The 25,185-nt window shown below is 34.4% G+C and overlaps 6 protein-coding genes across 6 annotated transcripts; 3 read left to right on the top strand and 3 right to left on the bottom strand.

Annotated features, from left to right (window-relative positions):
- The first annotated feature begins 309 nt into the window (after nucleotides 1–309).
- On the top strand, nucleotides 310–1,964 carry LOC105620251 (ER lumen protein-retaining receptor). Its single transcript, XM_012201756.1, has 3 exons — nucleotides 310–400; nucleotides 536–725; nucleotides 1,607–1,964. The coding sequence occupies exons 1-3, from the start codon at nucleotides 310–312 to the stop codon at nucleotides 1,962–1,964; spliced, it is 639 nt and encodes a 212-aa protein (XP_012057146.1).
- A 132-nt stretch (nucleotides 1,965–2,096) lies between these two features.
- LOC105620249 (DNA polymerase subunit gamma-2, mitochondrial) lies at nucleotides 2,097–3,532 on the bottom strand. The gene is made up of 2 exons (XM_012201754.1): nucleotides 2,993–3,532; nucleotides 2,097–2,911 (listed from the first exon to the last, which is right to left on the bottom strand). Exons 1-2 carry the CDS (start codon nucleotides 3,530–3,532, stop codon nucleotides 2,468–2,470), a joined length of 984 nt encoding a protein of 327 aa, XP_012057144.1. The 3' UTR covers nucleotides 2,097–2,467.
- On the bottom strand, nucleotides 3,532–4,038 carry LOC105620250 (glutamyl-tRNA(Gln) amidotransferase subunit C, mitochondrial). The gene has a single exon (XM_012201755.1). It carries the CDS (start codon nucleotides 4,036–4,038, stop codon nucleotides 3,532–3,534), a length of 507 nt encoding a protein of 168 aa, XP_012057145.1.
- A 3,610-nt stretch (nucleotides 4,039–7,648) lies between these two features.
- On the bottom strand, nucleotides 7,649–8,708 carry LOC105620248. Its single transcript, XM_012201753.1, has 3 exons — nucleotides 8,322–8,708; nucleotides 7,894–8,251; nucleotides 7,649–7,827 (listed from the first exon to the last, which is right to left on the bottom strand). The coding sequence occupies exons 1-3, from the start codon at nucleotides 8,706–8,708 to the stop codon at nucleotides 7,649–7,651; spliced, it is 924 nt and encodes a 307-aa protein (XP_012057143.1).
- A 3,178-nt stretch (nucleotides 8,709–11,886) lies between these two features.
- On the top strand, nucleotides 11,887–17,476 carry LOC105620247 (probable ATP-dependent RNA helicase kurz). The gene is made up of 17 exons (XM_012201752.1): nucleotides 11,887–11,961; nucleotides 12,119–12,298; nucleotides 12,370–12,654; nucleotides 12,732–13,110; nucleotides 13,239–13,474; nucleotides 13,596–13,947; nucleotides 14,034–14,283; nucleotides 14,361–14,544; nucleotides 14,662–14,894; nucleotides 15,244–15,467; nucleotides 15,637–15,882; nucleotides 15,969–16,158; nucleotides 16,374–16,514; nucleotides 16,584–16,787; nucleotides 16,893–17,111; nucleotides 17,190–17,287; nucleotides 17,400–17,476. The coding sequence occupies exons 1-17, from the start codon at nucleotides 11,887–11,889 to the stop codon at nucleotides 17,474–17,476; spliced, it is 3,573 nt and encodes a 1,190-aa protein (XP_012057142.1).
- Nucleotides 17,477–18,725: 1,249 nt separating this feature from the next.
- On the top strand, nucleotides 18,726–24,311 carry LOC105620246. Its single transcript, XM_012201750.1, has 13 exons — nucleotides 18,726–18,797; nucleotides 19,772–19,833; nucleotides 20,081–20,154; nucleotides 20,313–20,397; nucleotides 20,501–20,592; nucleotides 20,675–20,961; nucleotides 21,092–21,391; nucleotides 21,632–21,760; nucleotides 22,136–22,292; nucleotides 22,385–22,681; nucleotides 22,757–22,896; nucleotides 23,132–23,490; nucleotides 23,618–24,311. The coding sequence occupies exons 1-13, from the start codon at nucleotides 18,726–18,728 to the stop codon at nucleotides 24,309–24,311; spliced, it is 2,748 nt and encodes a 915-aa protein (XP_012057140.1).
- The last annotated feature ends 874 nt before the right edge of the window (nucleotides 24,312–25,185 follow it).

Below are 25,185 nucleotides of genomic sequence, written 5' to 3'. Positions count from 1 at the left end.
TTTCTCCACTAGATGAAACTGATAAGTTACTATAATTCGCTTCAAAATTCCTAGACTCGTCAATTCGTATGGCAAAAAAATTGCACGATGCTGGCTCCCTCTCCAGATGTCTCTCTCGCTCTCCCGATGACTCGATGTCAACATCGGGACCGAAGTGTTCAATCTGATTCCGGGGGGTCGGCCATCTGCTGTAACCACAGCCAGAGCCACGTCATATTTGTGTGCCGCTGTCGAACGAGCTGCGAGCTGGCTCTTTATCTTCTCCCGCGGGTTTTTTTTACGTAAAGTCATATCCCCGCGACCGCAGACATGAATATATTCCGATTGCTGGGCGATTTATCGCATCTTTTAGCCATTATCATACTACTCGTAAAGATATGGAAGACACGGAGCTGCGCCGGTGAGTCGGATCGCCTTGATCATATCGTTCAAGGAATGCTAGTGTTCGTAACGAGTTTAATAAATTGTGACGAGCGAATGCTGATAAAGGCTCATCTTCAACAGATAGTGATTATCGATGTTTCAACATTCACAGGTATCAGTGGCAAATCACAGATCCTCTTCGCGATTGTTTATACTACCCGTTATCTAGATCTGTTCACCACATTTATCTCGGCATACAACACATTCATGAAAATCGTGTTCATTGCCGCATCTCTCGCCACGGTCTTTTTGATGTATATTAAGTTCAAAGCTACGTACGATCATAATCATGACACGTTCAGGTAAGAAAGAGTATTCCAAAATCTATCAATAAGCTTGTTCTTTTTTAACTTCTTGCATGATTTATCTTTTTTCCTTTTCTGATTTATGAAGGCCGAATCAATAAACTCCAAGAATGATTTTGATGCTTTTGTTCATATGATTGTTATCATTATGAATAAAAGCATTATATTAAACTTTATTTATGAATTATGACATAAAAGCTTGTTCTTTTTAGCTAAACTGCAAGATTTGTCTTCTTGTTCTTTTTACATTGGGAAGAAAAAGAGAAAAATTGCAAGTTCAGCTAAAAAGAACAGATGACTTCCATAAACCAGATTATCTCTCTTTCTTTCTCTCTTTAATGCCTATTTCTACTAACATAGATTTTTTTCCCTTTAATCTCAGTTTAACTTGTCATTTTGCAAAATCAGAAAGATAAAAAATAAGTTAAACTAAAGTTAAAATTTTTCTATATTAGTAGAAATGAGCACCCAGTTTCACCAATATTAAGATTAACTTCCATCTCGGTTCAATTATATTCTCGGTTCAATTTATATATTCTTTAGCTTTTTCTAATTTTAAGAATTATAGATAAATAGTAAATTAAATAGTAAATTAAATAGTTAGTTAAATTTTACATTGAAGAAACTAAACCTAATATCTATTTCTATCAATATAATTATAATCTTAATTCAACTAGCTTTTCATCTTTTTTTAATTTTAAGAATTAGGAAAAGATAAAAAGTAAATTGAACTGAGAAGTTTCTACGTTGGTAGAAACGATCATAAATCAAAGAAGATGAACGGTGTAAGTTTAGTTAAAAAGATCAGACCTAAAATGATATTCCTCAGTTGGTATTTTCATTGGTGAATGTGATGACAATAAACTTTCTTGTTTCAGGATCGAGTTCTTGATTTTACCAGCATTTATACTAGCATTGCTGATCAATCACGAACTGTCCTTCATCGAGGTCTTATGGACATTCAGCATTTATCTAGAGTCAGTGGCAATATTACCGCAGTTGTTTCTGGTATCGAAAACGGGCGAGGCAGAAAGCATTACCAGCCATTATTTATTCGCATTGGGATCATACAGAGGCCTGTACCTATTTAATTGGGTCTACCGCTACTATGCTGAAGATCATTACGACTTGATCGCTATAGTTGCTGGATTGGTGCAGACAGTTCTCTATTGTGACTTTTTCTACCTCTATATTACCAAAGTACTCAAAGGCAAGAAGTTACAACTACCTGCTTAGCTTCAGTTGAGAGTATTATCCTCTTGTATCGGAGAATTGTTCAACTGTCTCTGTGGCATCGCCAATTTGAGATAAATTCGGGAAATCCTGGGAGGCTTGTGAAATGTGCAAGACGATGCACGTTTTCACTAAGTATGAATTGTCTGGCATCTCCTTTCCATAAACTTTCTTCCTTCCTTCCATCATCCCTTGTACGATGCCATGTGTTGCATCTCCTTTTCAGGATCAGAAAATCTAAGTTGTCTTTACTGTTTTATTTTGCATACTTCATTTAAAAAAAAATGTACATTACCACATAAGATCGAGTTAGTAACTACTTATCTTCAAATTCAGAAACAAAATAGGGATAAAAGAGGAGAGAACATAGAACCAGAATTTTCATTTATATTTACAGTTTATATCGTTGTAACTGTCAGTAATAAATATAGTTAAATATAGTTACATGATAGCAATATCTTATAAACATTGATCGAAAAATCCAATTGAATTGCCACTATGGTAATTCAAGAAGAACGCAAGCTAATATACTTTACCAAGTCAGTAATGTGAACTGCCTCACTAAGCGTCGTTGATCGATTTTTTACATGTACAACGCCATTCTTAAGACTAGTCTTATCCACTGACACGACGTATGGTATTAGGCACATTTGTTCTGTATTGACGATTTGTTCTGTATTTGTCAATATGGTAGAGATCCCTCTCGTTCTAAGCATATTGTTTAAGTATAGCACAAAGCGATTCAAGTCTTCTATATCTGAATCAGTCTCATTTTTCTGTTTTTCTATGTGAAACGTGATTTTGTATGGGCATAACTTAGGATGAATATACGCTCTAATTGATTTATCCAGCATATGGCTGTCACAGAATAATGCCAAGCAGCCCCAATCCATGGAAGCGATATGCTCGATCATATGCACATCCATAACATTATCTTTATTATTTTCAATCTGTAAATAAATATCCCATTTAAATAATTCTCTCTCTGTCTTTCATAATGCTACCAATATTTCAATAAGAAAGCATTATACCTGAGGATACAACTTGCGTATGCCGGGATAATGAGTGATTGTTTCCACGATGATATTTCCAAAAGGAAATTGCGCCTCTATCTCCGTCACATCCAGATTCCTCATCTTCTTTGCCTCGGCGAAGACGAATCTCGAGGGATGCTGAGCAAGTTTGCGCCACCATACTTTGCGCTCTCTTTGCTTTTTATACAACAGACTCTTCGAGTCCGACGCATCAACAAATACGTTGATCTTGGCAATTCTGTGAGATGGTATTTTATCTACTAATAGCAAAGACTCATTCCACACGCTCTTAGATGTTCCCAGTGTGACAAGTGCAAATGGCAGCATGTCCATCGAATTACTCCGCAGTTGTTGCAATGTGTCTGCGATTGTATCACATGGGAACACATTATAATGTGGCATTGTGACACAGTGAGAGAACCAGTGTTCCTCGAGATTCCTCAGCACTAGCTTGCCCTGGGGTCCATACACAAACATTCGCTCAGACAGACTGAGGAAATGCGACCCGACAGTTTTCAATACAGCTTCTAAACTCATTATTCAGATTCACTTTTTTTCTCCTTGCTCGTCGTTAGTGGCACGACAAAGTATTCCTCTTCTAGCACCGCGGCGTTCCTCAATATTTCACGCCGATTGATGTCGTGTTGCACTACGTCGTCCCGCAGATGAATGCAATTATTCTCCAGAGTGTTGTACATCGGACGTACTGTCTCGTCGATGTGGACTGTCCGTAGCCGTTCGGCAAAAGTTATCGCTTCTTCCAGCACTCGCTTGCTCTGCTTAAATTCGAAGCCAATTAGCGCCAACCTCTCGAGCCTCCTGATCGTCGCCTCGTCAATAGACAGTCTCTTGTCACCGCCAAGTCTGCTATCGTTATTATTCTCCTTTACTTCGTTGTTGCTTTCTGATTTTTGTTGTTGTCTCGCGAATATCATCGAAGAGTTGAATGTTCTGAAAGATGGAACAGCGTTATCTCGAAACAGAAAGATAACACCTTCGTCGAAGAGTCTGTATGTTGGCTTGACTTGTCGCAACATGGCCATACTCGATGATGAGTCAATCAAATTTGACAATCAAATCTGACTCCTTTTTTTTCAAGCTTTCAATGCGTGTCCAAGAATCTATTTTTTGTTTCGATTCCTTTCAAATACATTACATGTTTGTAATCTTTCGTTTTCTCCTTCAAGTGCACGTGCACGTCTTTTGGTTCTTGAATTAATGGCACCTCTAGAGAAATAGAAAGAGTCAATACCGCCAAAACAAGCAACCTGTGTGCAGAAGAGCAAAGAAAAAAGTAATGTATCACGTGCACATATTTCCACTTTTGACTGTTTCTTATGTAGGATTCATATTTCATGTAACAACATCTGATGTACGACATCCAATGTCCAATAGGATTATAGGAGAAGACAAAAGTGTCGCTAATTAGAATTAATATAAAGCCTGTTCTTTAAATATAATCATAGTCTAATTAATTATCATACTTATTTTGTTAAATTCAACTGTAAAGCCCAAGACACAATGCGAGGCAATAGCGATAGAGATAGAAATAACACGATTTCAACCTATCAGAAACTGTGTATTCCGATATATCCGATTACTGATCGCATTGTGTCTTGGACTTAATTGACTAATTTTTTTAAACCCGATGTTCACGATGCTAGAAATCAGTCCGAGATCTCGGACAGAAAAAAAAAATTAACAAATCACATTTGAACAATTTGATCGCATGACTATTGTAATTGATCAATTCTTTCTTCATCCGAGGTCTTGGACCGATTTCTAGTATTGTGGACACAAGGCTTTACAACTTGTGATTTTATTGTAAAACATTTTATTGAAAAACAGGCTGAAAAATATAAGGTATTCGTTGCCCCAAATTGTAAAAATAAGGAATATGATTGGCTGCGTTCAGCAAAGAAAACCGTTCATTAGCAAAAAAGGGGTTAATCTATGATTAATATGTTTATTTATTATAATTCGTAATGTAGAATAACTTGTCTATAGATAATTTTTAATATCATATTCCTTATTTATTTATTACTATTTATTATTTCTTTATGCTGGGCCGTAAAGTTATGTAGCGCTTAGTGAGTAATGGAGTGACTTAAAATTGCGCTCCAATAGCTGCATTTAGCAAAAAAGCAGCTTTGAAACTGTTATAAAATTCTTCAATACGATTGGTTCTTACTTTTGGATTTGGACTTTCGGATCTAAACGTATAAACCAATCATGGCCGTGTTCCAAATTTACTGCTAGCACTGAAAATGCTACAATTTACGTTACGTACACTATAGATTTTCAGGCAGTACAGGCAGTCAATTTTGGAATACAGCTCATATTGAAGAATTTTACAACAGTTGCAAAATTGCTTTCTCTGCTAAGCCCATTACATTACATTAAGCCGCGATCCTACGTTAATTGCAAGTTTGTTGCGACAGCCAATGAAAACCATTGATTTCAATGCAAGCTTCAGATTGGCTGTCACAACAAACTTGCGATTAGCTTGCGTCTAATGTAGAATGGGCTCTAAACGCAGCCATTGGCTGCGTTCAGCAGAACGTTTATTTTGCACTGTTGGAAAATTTCTTCGCGCTGATTGGGTTATGCTTTTAGATTAAGAAGAATGATGCTGAGGTCCAATCTCAGCAGAGAATCATAAAACTTGGTTGCACTGTTGTGTTCTACTGCACGTAGCCAATGACTGCGTTCAGCAGATAAAATTAATCAGTTAGCACTTAGTAATTTTTTAATATAATTGATTCTTGTCTTCAGTTCTTTGTTGGATCTAAGTGTAAAAACCAATCATATTAAGGAATCATTAAGCGCTAACTGATTAATTTTCTCTGCTGAACGCAGCCACTTGCTATCATGTGCATACTGCACTTTCATTAACTTTACATTGGGCAAGCATTTGAGTTGTTCTGGTTTAGTTTGACGCCATAATGGAACCTTATGGCTGGATTCGGAGAGACTATTAGCATTATTTGTGTCATTCATCTTCATTGTCCGTTAAACATGAAACAAGGATAGTAACACAAATAGCATTGACAGCGGTTCCCTGAACGCAGCTCTTATATTTTTATACTATAGATTAGTTTTTTTTTATTCTTGTACTCTCTGAACAAGCATTCGATACAATAAGTTGAAACAAAACAAACGTATATTTATTTTTTCATTTTCCATTTTATTTCACTTTAACTTATTGCACCGAATGTACCAGTTCAGAGAGTGCAGGAATAAAAAATAGATCTTTATATATATGGTACCATCTATAGTACCATCGTGTCTAGTGTCCGCTGTTTGTTGTCTCGTGTGTAAAATTCAATTGAATTTTGTTCGCTCTGCTTGATCGCGAGGTTATTACTGCAGGAAATAATAAACATCAAGTATGTATATTTTATTTTAAGTGTTCTTGAGTATTTATTATCTCTTCGAGATGAAATTATGTACATGCAGTGTGCACGTGATTAACCGGTTTCGAAGTTATGTATAATGCACAAATCTAAAAGTAGAATAAAGTTCATATGGGGTTTGTTTTTAGAAAAATTTAAATATTCGTCTGGTACATGTGTACGATTGAATCTCGCTATAAAATTATCTTATAATTGTATTTATAATTTTATTATGAGTAATCAAAACACAAAACAAAATACAAAATATTCACGCACAATTTTATTGTTATTATTATAAATTGTTGAAAATACTGTGTAATAGTAAAGTCTTATTATATGAAAAAAATGTTATGTTGCTACATAAGTAATTTTTTTATTTAGAAAATTTGCTGTATTAGCAATGAAGTGATTAAAATAAAAAAGTGATTAAAAGTAAAAGATACATAATAATTAAATAGATTAAGTTTTAGATATTATTTAGGTATTTTTAAATTAAGTTACATATTATGCATTATAATAATATAATATTTTTAATAGAAAATTTTACAATTACGGAATATGTGTAATAATAAACAAAATATAAGTTTTTAAAAAGACACACACACACACACACACACACACACACACACACACACACACACACACACACACACACACACACACACACATTTACTTTAGTAATAAAAACAAAACCAATTATATAAAACGATTCTTAATTTTATGAAGATTTAAAATTACCTTTATATTATGTACATTTTTTATTTTTAAAAAAATTGAACAAAATAAATATGTGAAATTATTAAATTGTGGGAAAATTTAATAATATAAAAATATATAATTAAAAATAATATTAAGATTTTTTTATTATTTAAAATTCTTTTGATATATCAAAATATACTTTTATATCTACAAATAAATAGTACTTTTTAAAAAAAAGTAGACATGTGTATGTACATGAGTATGACGAATCAATTTTAAATAATAAAAAAAACAATATTATTTCTTAAATTATTTTCACAATTTGAAGACTAATTTTTGCATACAGGTTTATTTAATTTTTTTGGAAAATATGAAATGTACTTAATGTGACATTAAATCTACATTTAATCTCTGCTTACACATTGAATAAATGTTGAATCAATTAAATCTACATTGCATATACATTAAATCAATGTTAAAGCAATGTTGAATTATAATATCTATAAGACATGGAATCTATAATTTCATGATGTTGCTGCAACATTTGTAATATTGCAATTCAACGTTTTGGTGGATACATTTCTGCAATAATATCAAAAAACGTTTCTATACGTACATCTAATTCATTCACGCGTTTAAAAAGATATTCACTGAAACACTGAAGAGAATAGGACGCAGGTCTTGGCATATGTGCTCGAACCTCTCTCCAGCAAGATTCAATCTCTCTAATATGTGTGTCTACAAATCAGAATAAATACGGTAATACTTTGAAGTAATTATTGAAATTCAAATTTATATATTTACCATCTGCTATTTTATCAGTTTTGGGATCAATGAACTTATATGAATGCTTTCTTTTCAGGCTTTTGAAGCTTTTGTCGTTAAGACAATTGTAAGCTTTCCAAAAATGCGTAACAATACTTGTTCCGGGATTTATCCATTCTTTTATCGTTTTTAACAATGATTCTTTTGTTCCAACTTCTACTGGTACAATAAAAATCCTTCTCGTTTCCCGTTCGAACCCACCATATATCCAGTCACCCTTAATCTTTTTAGTCACATCACAACCTTTTCTTCGGCCAATTTTTGCTCCATCGATTTCGACAGTCATTCCTGGACCTCCAAGCTTTTCACTGCGCTTTTTCGCCCAGTATACACATACCTATCATATTAATATAATTTATATTGTACATATTTATTACACATTATAATTATAGATATATTCATATTACCTCTCTACAATATTTTATCCATTCATTAATTATAGGTACTGATAAACCAGTTTCATAACGCAAAAATTTTTGCCGTGTACGTGGCACCATAACAAAATATGCTGTGAGTCTGCATATTATTTGCAGATTTGTGTCGAGCCTATCAAACCATGTTCCCTTTGTGGCACTTCTCTTAAAATTGCATATTGCATTTAGGCTTTTTTTATTACTTTCTTTTTCAGTACTAGCTTTTTTTTTACATACAAATAGTAGTGTTTCTTCATTTAAATCTATAATTTCTTTACAATTATCACAATTCATTGTAGCTACTAATAAATGATGCTCAACTAAAAAATCTATTAAATTCTCTTGGGAATACGTTAAATGAATGTATTTAGACAATTTCATTTTCTTTAGAGCTTTTAGTCTTACACACGCTTTGTTTATCTCTAATATTCACTTGCGCTTATTATAGAGATGACGATTAGCGTCGATATTCCGTAATATCAATATTTTTGAGTTGAGCTATCGATATTTTAGATTTCGATATTTTGAAATATCGATGCTAAGTTTACATTGTATCGATATTCGATACAAGTAAAACTTTGGATATTTTCAATAGTAAATTGTGCACAGCTTGCTAATTTGCTATTATTTTATAATCACGAATTTTGTATATCTGTTATACAAAACATAACGTTTTATTTTTTTTTCCGAAAAAGTTTTAATATAAATAATTAAGCTTATAAAATTAATTAAAAATACAATTATACAAAGAACGTGTTATAATTTTTTGCTAAAAAACATGATTCGTGATTGCCAATATTGCGATATTGCCAATATTTTGTTCACTGATATTTAGTATCGGTATTTAAATCAGTGATACATATTGATGTAATATCGACAATTTCGATGTAATATTTTCGGTGCAATAGCCCATCCCTAGTTCACTAAGGGCGAGTTAGGGTGACTTTAAGTCGGCAAAGCGGCTAGGTCTGCTCGACGAGCAAATGAGTATGATTGGTTCTTATATTTGTGGATCAAACCAATCATGTTTAATTGTCAGTGAGCAGAGCTAGAGTTGATTTCGCCAACATCGATTAGGAATCATTTATATTGGCCATAACTGTATGCCGTATCCCTTTTATTCGAATGAGAGGGAAATACTCGACTGTAATTAGGGCTACCAAATAATTAAGGCAGACAAAATTCCTGTTACAATAAGCGTAAAGCAAACTTAAGCCGATGAGCCAATCAGGATACTGCTTTAGATTTAATCTGACGGAAATAGAAATAGTAAACTTATCCATAAGAAAAATTTCAACCAGTTGAATCAATTCTTGCAAATTACGGAATACGATCAGTATAATTAATTCCTTAATCGGCCAATCAAGTAATCGGCGTTGGTAAAACTGGCCTTTAGTTGCTTTGCTGATTTAGAAGTCTGTTTTCCGTTTTACACATAATGCACAAGATAAATGATTTTATTCTTATCGTTTATTAAAGAAAATAAAATGCATCATGCGTGAAACGGAACGTATCTTTGAACTCGCCTAATATGTATTTCTGTCATAGCGCATGCTCGCATTAATAATACGTTCGCATTGCTTCCACTTTTTTCACTAAGAATCTTCGCTTTTTTTCTCTTTGACGCCCGAATATATTTATCTTATTTATTTTATTTTAAGTGTAAACGTTTTTGGCGATTTTAAGCAATGTGAACAAGTGTACATCAATTGCCCACATCATTAATTGGCTAAATTAAAATAATATTGGGTTGTCCGGAAAGTTTACCGATTTTGAAGGGAAATTGAAACGCAGAAGATTTAAATTTTAGTATACATTTATTAAATTTAAATCTTTTGCGGCACGAACTTTTCGGACAACCCAATATAATTTCATTGGTGAAACAGTGAAAAATTACTAGGAACAAGCCGATGTGAGTGGTGTGTGCAATTGAACTATGTTCAAGTGTGCCGCTTCCAACATAAATAGACTTATTAAAATCCTAAGTCCGATGTCCACGAGGCTAGAAATCAGTCGAGATCTTAGATAGAGAAAGAATTAACAAATCACATTTAAATAATTTGATCACATGACCATTGACTGCGTTCAGTAGAACTTAACAATTTTGCAACCGTTTTGATTGTCTGCTGAGATGGAATCAGTCTCCTAGATCTAAAAATATAATCCAATCAGCGCGAAGAAAACTTCCAAGAGTTGCAAAATAACGTTCTGCTGAATACAGCCATTGCGATTGGTCAATTTTTTCTTCATCAAATCGAATCGATTTCTAGTATTATGGACACAAAGTTTTAGACTAATATTACATTTATCCATTATTTTTGCCGATACGACAAACATATTAGCCTTAAAATTTAAATTACAGCTTACTTTTTGTATAATCTTAAGGATATGTTCTAGTGTAACCACACTAAAAATAAGACCTTTTTGGAATTTTTCTTAAAGAAAACTATAAAATGTACGATTCTAATTTTTTATTTATTAATAAATATGTGAAAAAAATTTTTACAGCAATATTTTTATTCCAAAATTCCAAGAAAGTTTAGTTGAAAGGCGCAGCGTTGAAAAAATGAAATGACCAAATTGACATGATATCTTGAGAATCAATAGTCCGAAATAAAAAAACAAAATTTTTTCTTAAAATTTATTTGCGTGACTATCGCGTAAACCAGAATTATTGAAAAACATTGAAAATTCGTGAGTTGACACATATTTTTAGAAAATTATTTTTTTTTCGCTCAAAAAAGTTGGGTAAAAAATTTAATTTTTAATGAAACCGATTTTCTGATTTATAGCTAGTCAATTTACGAATACAACGCCGCAAGAATGTTATAATTGATCGGTTAGTTTTTTCGAAATGGTATCAATCGCTCAAACAACAATGTTTTTCGAGAAAAACGTGTTTAAAGTGTTTAAAGTATTAGAGATTTTTTTTTAAATAAAATTATAATTAATCTATTTATCATTAATCAGTGATTCCTAGCCCAAATAAGTCTTCAACTTCCTCAAACATTTGGTTATAAAAAAAGAAACTCGACTTTTGGTTGTAGAATCGTTAATTCTTCGATTTTCTTTTTGAAATTTTAAAAACAAATTTTTGGTTGTAAAATCTTAATTAATTCGTCGTCGAATTTCTTTCTAAAATTTTGACAATATTCTTGAAATATTGTACAATTGAAATATGCAATAAAAAATTTTTTGAAATATGCAATAAAAGATTTTTTTGAAAATTTTACGCCAGAATGTATCCTTAAGCTAGAAATGAATAATGAAAAATACTTGCAATAGGAATAGGAAATAAATTTCAACCTATCAGAAACCATATATATTAGAATGGACGCTTTCTGATAGGTTGCATTTTCTTATTCTCTGTTCTTATTGCCTATGCTTTCATTGTGTTTTCGGCTTTATTCTGTTCCAACCTAAAAACCACGTTTCTTAAGAATTAAGAATTTAACCTAAAAAATTATTTTAATTTTTCAAGATTTTAATTTTCAGGACGAATGACTGTATTTTTATTAAAATTCGAAGTTAAATTGAAATACTTTGTCAATTCTTAACAATGGGGAAAAAAGGTTATAATTGGAAGTCAAGAGCTGTCGCAAATATCGATGTTGATAATTCCACCACTAAAGAGGTAAATTTATTACTATTATATCCGTTTTGCGCTTCTTCATGAAAAAGATAAATTATTATATTTATGTGATTGTATTATATACTATTATTGCTCAAAATATTTATTAAAATCATTTGTTGTTACTTTAAATATATTGCATATTAAATACATGTTCCAGATTGTATTAGACATTCAGCATCGCGCCGAGGATTATGACAATTGCAACGCACTTGTCTTGCCCTCTCAAAAGAGAAAAACGAAAAACATAGATAAGAAAGTAGCAACTACTCGATTGTTATCAAAGAAACGTAGAAAACAATTAGAAAAAGTAGTTGAACGAAAGAAAAAAAAGTTACAGGTATTTAAAACTTATGTTTTATATAAACATAACATAAAATCTTCATTTAAAATATGATATTTATTTTGCAGAGAGCAGCATTGTTGGAAGACCTGGCAAAAGTGCAAGCAACTCCTGCCGAACTAAAACAATATGTGAGTTTAACATCCTTACAAAACAAGGGCTTAAAGCGTCATTTTCGAGAACTTGAGACACCAATTGAAAAATTAAAACGCAAAGCAGATGATGAAGAAGAAAGTGATTCGACAAAAATAACTACAAACTCTATTAAAATGAGCAAAAAGAAAAGATTAGCTATTCTAAATAATATAAAACAAGACGAAGCTAAACTTGATCCAAACATAGTTGGATTTGAAGTAAGTTTGAAGATGATTTGAAGTAACTATGAAAAATTTGAAAATTATACAAGTAATCAAACAATATTTATTTTCAGTCTAATGATAGTAGTGATGAAGATGACAGTAACAATGAAGAGGAAAATGAAGAACATGTTCTTGATAATACTGCTTCTAATGTATCAAATGAAAAGACCGAAATTAATGAAAAAGAAAATGAGAAGAATCTTACCAAAGATATAGGCAAAGAAACAATTTCAACTAAATCAAACAACAAACAGGAATCTAAACAGTCAGTGGAAATACAACAGCAAAATGTTCCCAAAATTCACACACCTGCTGTTTTTATACCTGTAAACAGAAAATCTGAGATACAAGCAGCTAGATTGAAACTACCTGTCGTTGCGGAAGAACAAGTTATAGTTGAAACGATAAATGAGAATCCAATAGTTATAATTACTGGAGAGACTGGAAGTGGTGTGTAAAATTATAATTAATAGATAGGTAGTGATATCAAAGTCTTAATTTCTTAGATTATAACGATAATATTGGGCTAAAAACAATTTTTTATATTATTTTTCTTTTTAATTATTCAATTCTCATAGGGAAAACAACGCAAGTGCCTCAATTTTTATATGAGGCTGGATACGCTCAAAATAAATTGATCGGAATAACTGAACCAAGAAGAGTGGCAGCAATGTCGATGAGCAAGCGTGTAACTGAAGAACTGAATCTTTCTGAAAAGGAAGTTTCATATTTGATTCGTTTTGAAGGAAATGTTACGGAAGAAACGAAAATCAAATTCATGACCGATGGTGTTTTACTGAAAGAAGTTCAAAGTGTGAGTAATAAATTGAATTTTGTAATATAATTTATTTTATTATATTATTATTATATAATTATTACATTACATAATTATTATATTTCATGTTATACTTAAATTGATCTTCTTTTATTTGTAGGATTTCCTGTTAACAAAATATTCAGTAATTATACTTGATGAAGCACACGAACGCAGTGTGTATACTGATATCCTGATTGGTTTATTGTCGAGAATTGTACCGCTTCGCAAGAAACGCGGTAATCCTTTGAAGTTGATAATTATGTCAGCTACACTGTCTGTGGAAGAATTCGTAAAGAACACCAGGCTGTTCAAGATAAAACCACCGATAATTGAGGTCAAAGCACGACAATTTCCTGTAAAGATACATTTTAATAGAATAACAAGCAAGGATTATGTCAATGAAGCATTGCAAAAAGCAATAAAGATACATACTCGGCTTCCAGAAGGCGGTATATTAATATTTTTAACGGGTAAAAAATCCTTGTGAAACTTCTCTATTTTCATAAATTATTATTACAGTCAAATCTCTGTAGTTTTAACTATTTATTTGTTGCAGGTCAGCAAGAAGTGCATACAGTTGTGCGTAAATTACGCAAATCGTTTCCATTGAAAAAGAATAAACCCCAAATTAAAGTGGTGAAAGATTCCGAAAAAAATGAAGCGCCAGAAGCGCTGGATAAAGAACACAGCGAAAAAGATGATTCCGAAGACAATTCTGATGACGATTTCGACGCTGAGGAAGCTTTACGCCGTAATAAACAGAGACAAAAGAAACAAATTATACTTCCAACTATTAATCTTGATGAGTATGTACATTCAAACTACAATTATTTTACTCTTCCATAATGTTTCTCAAATTTATCATAAAAATATTTATGTTTAGTTATTCAATAAGTCCTACTGATGACACGCATGAAGATTTGATCAATGTACAGGATGACGAAGACAACTGGGACGAAGATGAAGATGAGGATGAAGATGTAATTGATTTCAAAGGATTAACAAACGCACAACCATTATGGGTCTTACCCCTTTATTCTCTCTTACCCGGGCACAAACAAGCCAGAGTAAATATACAGTTTAATAAATTAACTATAATTCTTTTGATTATATTAACAAGTCTTTGTAATAAAATAAAAAAATAGACTTTTTATGATGAAATATTTTTGTTTTAATGATTTTAGGTGTTTGAGCCACCACCAGAAGGATGTCGCTTGTGCGTGGTATCTACTAATGTTGCGGAAACTTCGCTGACGATTCCTAATATTAGATATGTTGTAGATAGTGGACGTTGTAAAACTAGACTGTACGATAAAGTGACAGGTGTAAGCACATATCATATTGGCTATGCTAGCAAAGCAGCGGCCACTCAGCGTGCCGGCAGAGCCGGTAGAACTCGACCTGGTCATTGCTATAGGTAGACACTTATCCTGCAATTTATACGTACGAAATTCTTTAATATAATAATCTTTGGACCTTACAGATTTGGGCAACTTTTCTTTAGAAATTTATTTCAATAAATTTTAGATTTAAACTCAGTTTCATAACGTACAGTTAACTCTTAACTGAACTCTTCAACTTATTCATTATTTCTTTCCAGTTCTAGAATTGGAAAGAGATGAGAAACAAGTTGAATCTCGGTTAAAAGTTAACCGTGAATTGGGAAACTGGGCCTTAGAAATTCTATATTTAAAATAGATAAATTATTTACTTAATCTCTTTGAAATTTTTATATATATATATATATATCGTTTCCTTTCGCATAGATTATATTCATCGGCCGTATACGACAACGATTTCGAGGAATACAGTCAATCAGAGATTCAGAGGAAACCAGTGGACGATTTATTGCTGCAGATGAAGGCAATGAATATAGATAAAGTCGTAAATTTTCCATTTCCCACGCCACCGGATATTGTGCAATTAAAGTCTGCAGAAAAACGACTCACGATACTTGAAGCATTACAGCCACCTTCGAAGAAGGAAGAAGGTAATGTGGACATTTATTATCATTTAGACAGCATCGAAAATTATAATCGTAAGATTGAAGTCTACGATTGTAACTGCTTCGCAATTGATTATTATATGAAACAATACACTGATTCTTTTTATAATTCAAACATTACGTTGTCTAAAGGAATTGATAATTCACTGTTTAGAGATATATTGCACGAAGGTGACACCACTTGGACGCAGTATCGCCGCGTTTCCGGTATCTCCGCGTTACGGCAAGATGCTGGCATTATCTCATCAGCATAATTTATCGAAATACACGATATGCATAGTAGCGGCTCTCAGTGTCCAAGAAGTACTGATAGAAACACTTGACATGGAGGGTCCAACTAAGAGCAAATGGTTCCAAAAACGTCGTTACTGGGCTGGGACTGGCAATAGTTTGCTGCTTGGTATTGTAATCTCGAAATTATTTTTTATAATTATTATTTATGACGAATATAAACGATAAACGATATATATTTCTGTTTATGTACAGGCGATTTAATGGTTTTGTTAAGAGCCATCGGAACTGCCGAGTATGCAGGGTCAAAGGGAAGATTGTTGCCCTTTTGTGAGGAAAACGGCTTGAGACACAAGGCTGTGATTGAGATCAGAAAACTTAGGCAACAGCTCACCAATGAGATTAATTTAAATATACCAAATTTAAATTTAATCATTGATCCAAAGTACGTTTTATCTTTTATTAAAAAATCTTTTATTAAAAAAATCTTTATTATTAAAAAAATCTTTAAAAATCTTTAAAAAGAATATTTTCTATTCTAAATCTATGTAGAGTAAATTTTTTAAAGGAAGTTCTTAGACCTGATTGTTCAGAACATTGGAATTCGCGATTATGTATATTACAATATGTTTAGGAAGTTTGTTACAAAAACTCTTACAGAATGCCATTGCCGACCGATATGCAAGCGAAATTGCTGCGCCAGATAGTTCTTGCGGGTATGGCGGATCAAGTCGCGAAAAAGGTTTTGCCCGATGAGATAAAAGAAGATCAAGATAAGGCCAAGTGGAAACACGCCTACAGGTTTGCTGTTAATTATCGATACTTCAGATTTCATTGAGTATATTTTCTTTTATCTCTCTTATCTTTTAGAACACCACAAATGGAGGAACCTGTGTTCATGCATTCCTCATGTTCTTTACGGAAAACCAGTCCGGAATGGGTGGTTTATCAAGAAATATACGAAACAAATAAGATGTACATGCGAGGTATCACAGCGATAGAACCTGAATGGTTGCCGAAATTCGTGCCCATGTTGTGTCGCCTCAGTGAACCGTTGATTGATCCACCGCCAAGGTAATTTTATTTTATTATACAATTGTTATTTTAAAATATGCTTTTCCTAACTTATTAATGAAGATTTTAATCTTTATTATTATCGAATATAATTTTTATTTATAGATATAATCCAAAAACTGGGAAGATCATCTGTCGCGTATCCGGTACATTCGGAAAAGCCGGATGGGTATTACCATCGATGGATATAGAGCATCCATTGACGGTCGACGGCGTTAAATGGTTCGCATATTTCTTCTTGGAGGGTCAAGTGTGCCCTAAGCTGAAACGATTTGTCCCGTCATTGCTGACGACACCCGGTAGCATCACTAAGTCATGGGCCAAGTAAATTATTAGTTTCATTTTCTTTCGATTTTATTCTGATTCAGCAGGTAGATTATACCAATTCTGTGATTTTCCCAGATTGATACCACGCACTCAAGCAATAGTACAAACTCTACAGTCGCAGGGAGTCTTATCCAAAGACAAACTGATAGAAATCTGGGATTCGGATAAGAAATGTAAGATTATTTTGATTTATATTATATTAGATAAACATAATTATGTCATTATATTTACATAATTAAATTTGTATATATTTTTGCGATTGAACGTAAAATATTTTAATTTCAGTTTTGCTGCCAGCCTATCAAAAGTGGCTGCCGGAATCCGCGCATGCAGAAGTAGCGCAGTTATGGCCGCCCTTGTAATTAAGAATGTAACATTAGGACATAATTATAAATGTAATTATAAATGTAATTATAAATTTTTTAAATAATTAAATTATTTTATAATAAAAAAGAAAAAAATCGAAAAATATCAGTCTCAATTTTATGCTATCCTTGTAAAACTACTTAAAAAGGAAATGATTTTAGTCATTTTTTAATTAATTGAGTCACTTAATCGACATTTATTTATTAATTTATAAGTTGAAAAATCTTTGATATATTATGATGTATTTATGTGTAATGAAAAATTATTTTTTAAAAGAAAGATTCAAACAAAATTATTTGTACCTTTTTCTTTGCAAAAAAAATAGATTTTTATGCTACATATTCAAATTTCTCTTGCTCTTATTTGTTAGTTGGACTCTTATTCAGAATTCTTCATGTGAAAGTAATTTTCTGATTTAACCGCGTCAACAGCCGACCAATCAGAAGTGAGAAGCGGTAAGTATGGCGGCGAGATCGCATGCGAAAGCGGCGCTAGCCAACCGTAGCCAACCGCACAGTGTATACAAGCTCCATGCCTCCGGAAGATATTCCCCATCTATCTATCTCTCTCTTTTTCCCTCTCGCTTTCTCCATCCTCCGTCCCTCTCCGTCTCGCTTTTCCCTCCGGGATAACGATTAGGCGCATACCGAATAACATCGATCCCGATTTCTAAAACGAGGTCATCACGCAGAGGGCAACGATCCAGCGCGGCGCGGCGCGGAAGAAACAGATTCGCGCGCGAAGCGAACGAACGAGTTCAATCGTCCGTCCATCCGTTCGTTGACAGTCGCATTGTGCGGGACGCCGCGCGTCTCGCCGTCGTCCGTCGCTGTTATTGCTGTTGTGTATTGTGTTGTTTACAGAGCGTCGCGAGCGGCGAGGATAAGATTCGTGAGATTCACCGTGCGCATCCGTTGGTAAAGTCTACTCTCGCGACGACGACGGGACACGCAAATCGTGGACGCGTCCACGCTTCGTTGCTGTCACCCTGTCTCATTTTCCCTCGTCTTGATTTCTCCCCTCTTTCTCTGTGTGTCTGTGTGTGCGCGCGTGTCTCTCCGCCTTTCGTTCTCGCGCGATTGAAAATGACGGTCCGCACCGCACATCCCCGCTGGCGGCGGTGTGTCGTTTCCGTCAACGTCTGTCGCGTCGATGACGCGGAGTGAACTCGTCGCGTCCACCGCGAAGAGCGTCCGTACCACCTAATAGTTGGATTCAGGCCAAACCTCTGGAAAGCGAAAAAACATGGATGCGACGATAGAGCGGGAGTGTAGCGCGTTGGGCGGTTTGTTTCAGCAGATCGTCACTGACATGAAGGTGAGAAACGTCCGTTTTATTTGGGCTCGACCGATCGTTCTCGACGTCATTCGCGCTCCGCACACCTTTTATATTTTAGACCGATGTCTGTCGAAATGTTTACTCTGACGCTCTTGGTTTAGAGATTTTATAATTCCTGAGGATTTTGAATTTAAAGATTTATGTTATCTTGCTATGATTTCTTTTCCTTTTTATCTGAGAATCCCGATTGTATTATATTTATTGAACTCCTCTGTATAATGAAATTATTTCTTTTTCAAGATTTTAGCATTCCTGGAGATTTGCAATTCTTGACTTTACAGAGCTTTTGGAAGAAATATTTTGGATATTTTATATTTATTTATGTTATTTATTTATGTTATTTATTTAACATTTCAATTGTAATTTATTAAGATGCATAAATTGGATATGAATAAAAATGGAGCAACTATTTGTAACAAGTGAATTCAAGTATTTCTTTTAAATAATAATCTTTTGTATATTTCTTTTGTTTTTATTTCAATGTATTTGTTTTATAGTTCAACTTGTCATTGTTGTTAGGACAAGCTAATTCTATTAATTGATGCTCATTTGTTCATACTTTATAATTTCTGTAACTTCTTGTAAAAGCAAATGCTTTAACTTTTAAGTATAAACAAAATATCCTAATGTTATTTAAAACAGTAAAATGTTTGCTTTAAGAAATCAGGAGCAAAAACATTTTTTTCCTCTATTCCTATGAGTTAGTTTCTCTTATGAATCATAGCTATGTGTTAAGAAATCATAACTCTAGTATTATATAAATTAGTATTTTATATACACATGTACACATTATTGAAAAAAATATGCAGGGGCGTGTGTGATTATATTATCTATTACCAGTATATCAGTCCAGATTGCTGTTTGACTAATACAATAAAAACTAATATTAGAACTATATTAACATTAATAAAAAAAATTAAAAATCTCATGTATAATACTGTTTCTCTTTATAGAACGGAGCACCACTTTGGGAAGATTTGATTTCAAAAGCTACAAAGCTACACGCAAGTTTGAGGTGAAGAGATTTACATAATTTCAAATATATTTTATTTTATAATAATTAAGATTTTCCACTAGCACATTTTTCTAGCACATTTTTATTACATGTTTATTACATATTTTATATTAAATAGCTTCAACATTACGAGAGATTTTACATAATTGTTTTGTATTGCATATTTTTTATAAAATAAATATTGAAATTGCATGATTCAGGATACTTAGAAATTTTTATCTTTAATGTGAGACATATATTATTGCAGAGCTGCCATTTTGGCTATTTCCGCATATCTTGAGGCTTTTCAGAAAATAGCAGATGCTGCGACTAATGCCAGAGGTAAGCATCAATTAATTAATTAATTAATTAATGACAATAAATCTTTTATATATTGTCTATATAATTTGAATTATTAAATCAATTAAAATAGACAAAATATAAAATAAAAATATAAAATATAAAATAAAGCGATATTAAAAAATAACATTATTATTAAGGTGCAACTAAGGAAATCGGAACAGCACTGACACGAATATGTTTGAGACATAAAGCGGTGGAAACTCGTATGAAATCATTTACTAGGTATGTTAAAATATCTTGTGTACAATTTCATTAATTTTTTTTTATTTTTATTCAATTAATATCCGAATATTCTTTGCACTCGTGTCTACTTTGTTTCTTTAAGCGCTATTATGGACTGTTTGGTGCTGCCTTTACAAGAGAAATTGGAAGATTGGAAGAAGTCTTTGATCAATTTAGACAAAGAACATGCCAAAGGTTTTAATGATTATTATAGTAATTTGATGAACTACATTTTCAAGAAGCGTCCTTCTGTAATTCGATATCTCGCTATTTTTAGAATTCAAAAAGGCAAGGGCAGAGCTAAAGAAACGCTCTACCGATACTCTACGTTTGCAAAAGAAGAAAGCACGAAAGGTTCAAGTTCACTTACATGTTCAAGGACAGTCTCAAAGCCACGGGACATGTTCTGATGTGGAGCTCAATAGGATGTTAGAATCATCAGCGGCGGTTGTTCAAGAGAAAAGACTGAGTTTAGAAGAAACGGAACGAAAAGCCGTCCGTGCGGCCCTTCTCGAAGAAAGGGGCAGATTTTGTCTCCTTGCTCGATTCCTGAAACCTGTACTCGTTAGTAGATATTTTAAAGATATACGTATATATATATATATATATATATATATATATATATATATACATTCGTTAACTGACGTACAATGGCGGTGTATACACATATATAAATGCATAATCAACCGTTTAGGATGAGGAGATAGCGATGTTAATGGAATTGACGCATCTGCAAGAAGTCTCGGATCAATTGCAAAGACACGCCGCGTCGCCGCATCATTTACCGCCTGCATCCGAGCAGGTAATAACGGACATAAAAGGTTGCGACGTTACTCAGTGGTCATTGGCTACACCGCCATCGAGCCCGTCTTTGTCTCTCGGATCGAGGAAGAGTTCTATGTGTTCGATCAGTTCTCTAACTAGTAGCAGTAGTGGATCTTGTAAAAGTCATCCGAGCCCATCTGGACATCCGTGGCATAGATCGCTTTCTCAGGTAATTACGCGTCGGCAGTATCTTTTGTTTCTTCTGTCTTTTTCTCTTTTTTCTCACCTTGTTTTTTTTTTTACGGATTGATTCATTTAATGTTTTTTTATGTCGCATGACATAGTAACACCGTTAGTGCATCAGCTGCAATGCACCTAGTAAACACGAATATAGATTTTACAGCACGAATTAATTGCTACATTTGCTCGAGCTTATTGTATGTGGTAGTCGATGTTGTACTCGTTATAGCCATTTGGTGTCAGACCCGCCAGCATCAGCGGCATCACGATGCTGCGCCATTTGACCACTGGCAGTTCCCGCGACTCCGGTTTTACATCACAGGATACGTTGTACAACCAACCAATTTCCGAACATCAGGTAAAATCGTTTAGTGATTAGTAGAATTACACGATGAATAGTCTTCTCCGGACGGATGATGTGCAACGAAAGTCAGTCGCCTCCAATGACGAGCTCTTGAAAAAAACATTCAATTTTTAAAAGTTTAGGATTAAACATTAATTCCATAATTTTTATAAAATGTTCACGTTAAAATTACAATGGCACAATATAGAAGATTCAAAGTGTGAGACCTTACAAGTTTCCGCCGCCTAGTGATTATGCTGCTAGATCTGCTTATGTTCCTAGTTTTAAACAAATTCTGTAGTTTAACTTCAAGAATGCATTTTCACACGTTCTATCTTGTCCTGCTCTTTCTCGTTGGCGGTCGGTTAAAGAGGAGGGTCGTATTTTTAGGTATCGAATGTGTCTTCTCTAAGTAATCAAAGTACCGGTTGTACTGTAACGCGACCCGTGACAACTTCTACTTGGCCTGATTTGCAGGAAACGTCTGTTCAGTACGATCGACAAAACCCGGGAACGGTGAATGAACGGCCACATACTATTTCCTCCGGTAAGTAATATTTATATATATATATATATATGCTTGTCATAATTTGATTCGTAATTCCGATTCAATTACATTTTTTTTTTTATTTATTTCAGCGTACGAAAAGGGACATCAAAGACCGGCGCTCAGCGTTTACACATTCCAAGCTCCGGATCGTGACGGTAACAGTTGCTGTCACAGCCAGCCTGCCTCTCCGGTTTCCTCTTCCTCTTCATGTTCTTCCTCGAATCAGCAGTCCAGGGTGCAGCTTCGTAGAAATAATGGCGGCAATCGTCCACCTATACCGAATAGATGTTCTAGTTTGGAACGACCGACAATTCCGGTGAAAAACGAGCCGCCTGGAAGTCCTCGAGGGAAGCCGAAATTACCTCTTCCTGCTCATTTGGCAAAAGGTTTGTTTAACATCGATACGTAAACTATGTGAGCTACAATTCGATGTGAGATTTACCATTATAACGGTCCTGTAGAATTGGCAAGCCATCAGCTCCAACAACCAATGTACGTAAACATGCACGAGTTGGCGAATCTAGCTGCTAGTCGTGCTCAGGAAATGCAACTTCCACCGCCTCCTCCTCCAACATCGTTAACAACATCAGGAACTGACAAGGTATATGAAAAAAGCGATAAAGTCTAAAGATCAGACTAGAGAGATTGAGATTGAAATAGAAAGTAATAACTAATTAGAAGAAACAAAATCAGTATCAAGTTTAATAAACTTTGCTTTGATTAGTCAAATTCAATTTCAATCTTCATCTATCTCGATCTAATCTGACTCTACAGGCATAAGATGTACATTATTTTAAATACTTTCAATTTTGCTTACGTTTTGCTAAATTGTGTAGATTGAAGTCCCGGAGAAAGACGCCGGCAGTCAGACATCTGAGTCCAGTTTGGAATCCAGCAGTGGATACGGAAGCCAAAATACTTTGCCACACTCTCATTCGCTTCACAATCAAAACGAGAACACGTGGAACGTACCTGGTGCCGCAGCTACGTTAGTGACACGTAGAGGATCGACTCAGCAGACGAGCAGACCGCCGCCACCGACAAGACGCACATCCACCGTCATTACCTTACCTCCTACTTCATCTGTTAATGAAGATCGGGGCGAGAATGTTTGCGATGAAACAGAGAATCTTCCTCCTCCACCTGCGTTCCTTCTCGAAAGCTCTTCGCCCACGGTCAGCCCTACACCTCAGAGGTGAAGATCGATGTTGCTTAATATTTTTAGTTACAATAAACTCTATAATTGAAAATTTCAATGTCACAATTTAATCTCTTTTTAATTTTGATGTCCGTAGTTCTACTTAATGCTTTATTTTTTGTAGATCCATCTCGGTTTCCGAGACAGTGAGAACTCTGACCGAGCTTCGTCATACACCAGCCAGTCCGTCGCTCTTACGAAAGACTACTGGACAACAGCAGGGACACAACAATCCTTCGAGCATCATCCAACATAACGCCGTGCTGCAGATAACTCGTTCGTCAGTTGAACGTTCTTGCTCAGCTGCTCGTTCGTCGTCCCAAGAACGCGGATCTGTCAGTGCACAAACCACCAACGTAGCCAGTGGTAGTACTGTTAGTCAAACTGGACAAGCTACAAGCCAAGGACAGGGACCGGGCGGCGTAGGTCAGGGTTTCATGGCAGTGCTCAACGCTAAACTTATTGGTACTATGAGCGGCAATGCTACGGCGGGCGTAAACATGAGCCCAAAGTCTCTTAGGAAACAACAGCTCTTGGAACAGCAGCAGCAGCAGCAGCAACAGTCCAAGAATGTCAAAACGGCAGCTCCTGGCTTTCTCGAGACGTTGAATGCTAAATTGGCGCAGCAGCAACAGGCTCTGCAGCAGGCGGGGAATACGAGTAAATCCGCAAGTATCAGGCGCATCATGGGTAATCGCGTGCCCATCATGGATCCTTTGCAAATGAGAGACTCCCTCATGGATCAGATTAGACGTGGTACCCCGCTGAGGAAGACCAGCGGCCCGATCAACGATCGTTCGGCACCCAAAATCTACTGAGTAGTACAGCAGCGACCTTCGCGTAAGTCCGTAACAATGTGTTGCTTTACGAGCAACGTGCTATTCTCATTCTGGCATAATTGACGCGTAAGGTACGATAAAAATCAGTCGGATAGAAATCAGTATCTTCCGATTCTTCACCTAATATTTTCGTGCATCAATTTCGAATTACATGCATAAATGTACCGAGGCCGGCGTTACGTTTATTGCGTCTCTGTAATTTAGCTTGCCCGTTGAAATTCCCCTGATAACACGCAGGCTCCATATTAAATCGATATATGATTTATTGTATAATAAAACGAGGCATATATTGAAGCATCACGCGATTAAATAAGAATCGACCGTGAATAGCTTTGCGTAGATTTAACGGTCTTATATATAGCAATTATATTTGTAGCGTAATATCTGAAAAAAATGCAACATGTAGGAAGATTTTTATAATAAGTATTAATATTTATAAAGAAAACTGATTTGATTAGGGAATTTGTCTCGTAAGATCCGTACCGATACAACGACAATACTCCAGTACAACTTGTGTCTTATAGTTCTATATTTTTTCTGCTTAAAAACATAGCTTAACACGAATTTTTTAATTGATCTATTATCGCTACTGCTTAGTCTGTAAACGAATATACGACAGATTCTAACGATTCCGCGAGAAAGTCATACATAATTTAATATCGAGCTTGTGTATTCGAATTGTGAAATTTGTAAATGCATATCCATATCAGTTGTTAAAGATCTTACATATAGTATTTTACAAGTTTTTTCATTTTTATATGAGAGAGGCGTGAGTCTGTTTGTTAGTTTGTTAGTTTGCTTTTTTCTATTTTTTTTTGTTTTGTTTACTATTTTATGCTTAACTTCGTCGGGA

The sequence above is a fragment of the Atta cephalotes genome (genome assembly GCF_000143395.1).
Source record: "Atta cephalotes unplaced genomic scaffold scaffold00025, whole genome shotgun sequence".
Taxonomy (NCBI): Eukaryota; Metazoa; Arthropoda; class Insecta; order Hymenoptera; family Formicidae; genus Atta; species Atta cephalotes.
The sequence above is the reverse complement of the archived record's forward strand: the minus strand, read 5'-3'. Positions and strand labels throughout refer to the sequence as shown.

Coding starts and splice junctions, on each gene's coding strand:
- LOC105620251 (XM_012201756.1), top strand. CDS start 310: ATGAATATATTCCGATTGCTGGGCGATTTATCGCATCTTTTAGCCATT. Junction 401..535: donor GAAGACACGGAGCTGCGCCG/GTGAGTCGGATC, acceptor CAACATTCACAG/GTATCAGTGGCAAATCACAG. Junction 726..1,606: donor CATAATCATGACACGTTCAG/GTAAGAAAGAGT, acceptor TTCTTGTTTCAG/GATCGAGTTCTTGATTTTAC.
- LOC105620249 (XM_012201754.1), bottom strand. CDS start 3,532: ATGAGTTTAGAAGCTGTATTGAAAACTGTCGGGTCGCATTTCCTCAGT. Junction 2,912..2,992: donor TACGCAAGTTGTATCCTCAG/GTATAATGCTTT, acceptor ATTTATTTACAG/ATTGAAAATAATAAAGATAA.
- LOC105620250 (XM_012201755.1), bottom strand. CDS start 4,038: ATGGCCATGTTGCGACAAGTCAAGCCAACATACAGACTCTTCGACGAA.
- LOC105620248 (XM_012201753.1), bottom strand. CDS start 8,708: ATGAAATTGTCTAAATACATTCATTTAACGTATTCCCAAGAGAATTTA. Junction 8,252..8,321: donor GGATAAAATATTGTAGAGAG/GTAATATGAATA, acceptor TTAATATGATAG/GTATGTGTATACTGGGCGAA. Junction 7,828..7,893: donor AACTGATAAAATAGCAGATG/GTAAATATATAA, acceptor TCTGATTTGTAG/ACACACATATTAGAGAGATT.
- LOC105620247 (XM_012201752.1), top strand. CDS start 11,887: ATGGGGAAAAAAGGTTATAATTGGAAGTCAAGAGCTGTCGCAAATATC. Junction 14,895..15,243: donor CGACCTGGTCATTGCTATAG/GTAGACACTTAT, acceptor CCTTTCGCATAG/ATTATATTCATCGGCCGTAT. Junction 15,883..15,968: donor TGGCAATAGTTTGCTGCTTG/GTATTGTAATCT, acceptor GTTTATGTACAG/GCGATTTAATGGTTTTGTTA.
- LOC105620246 (XM_012201750.1), top strand. CDS start 18,726: ATGGATGCGACGATAGAGCGGGAGTGTAGCGCGTTGGGCGGTTTGTTT. Junction 20,593..20,674: donor AGACAAAGAACATGCCAAAG/GTTTTAATGATT, acceptor CGCTATTTTTAG/AATTCAAAAAGGCAAGGGCA. Junction 21,392..21,631: donor GGCATAGATCGCTTTCTCAG/GTAATTACGCGT, acceptor TACTCGTTATAG/CCATTTGGTGTCAGACCCGC.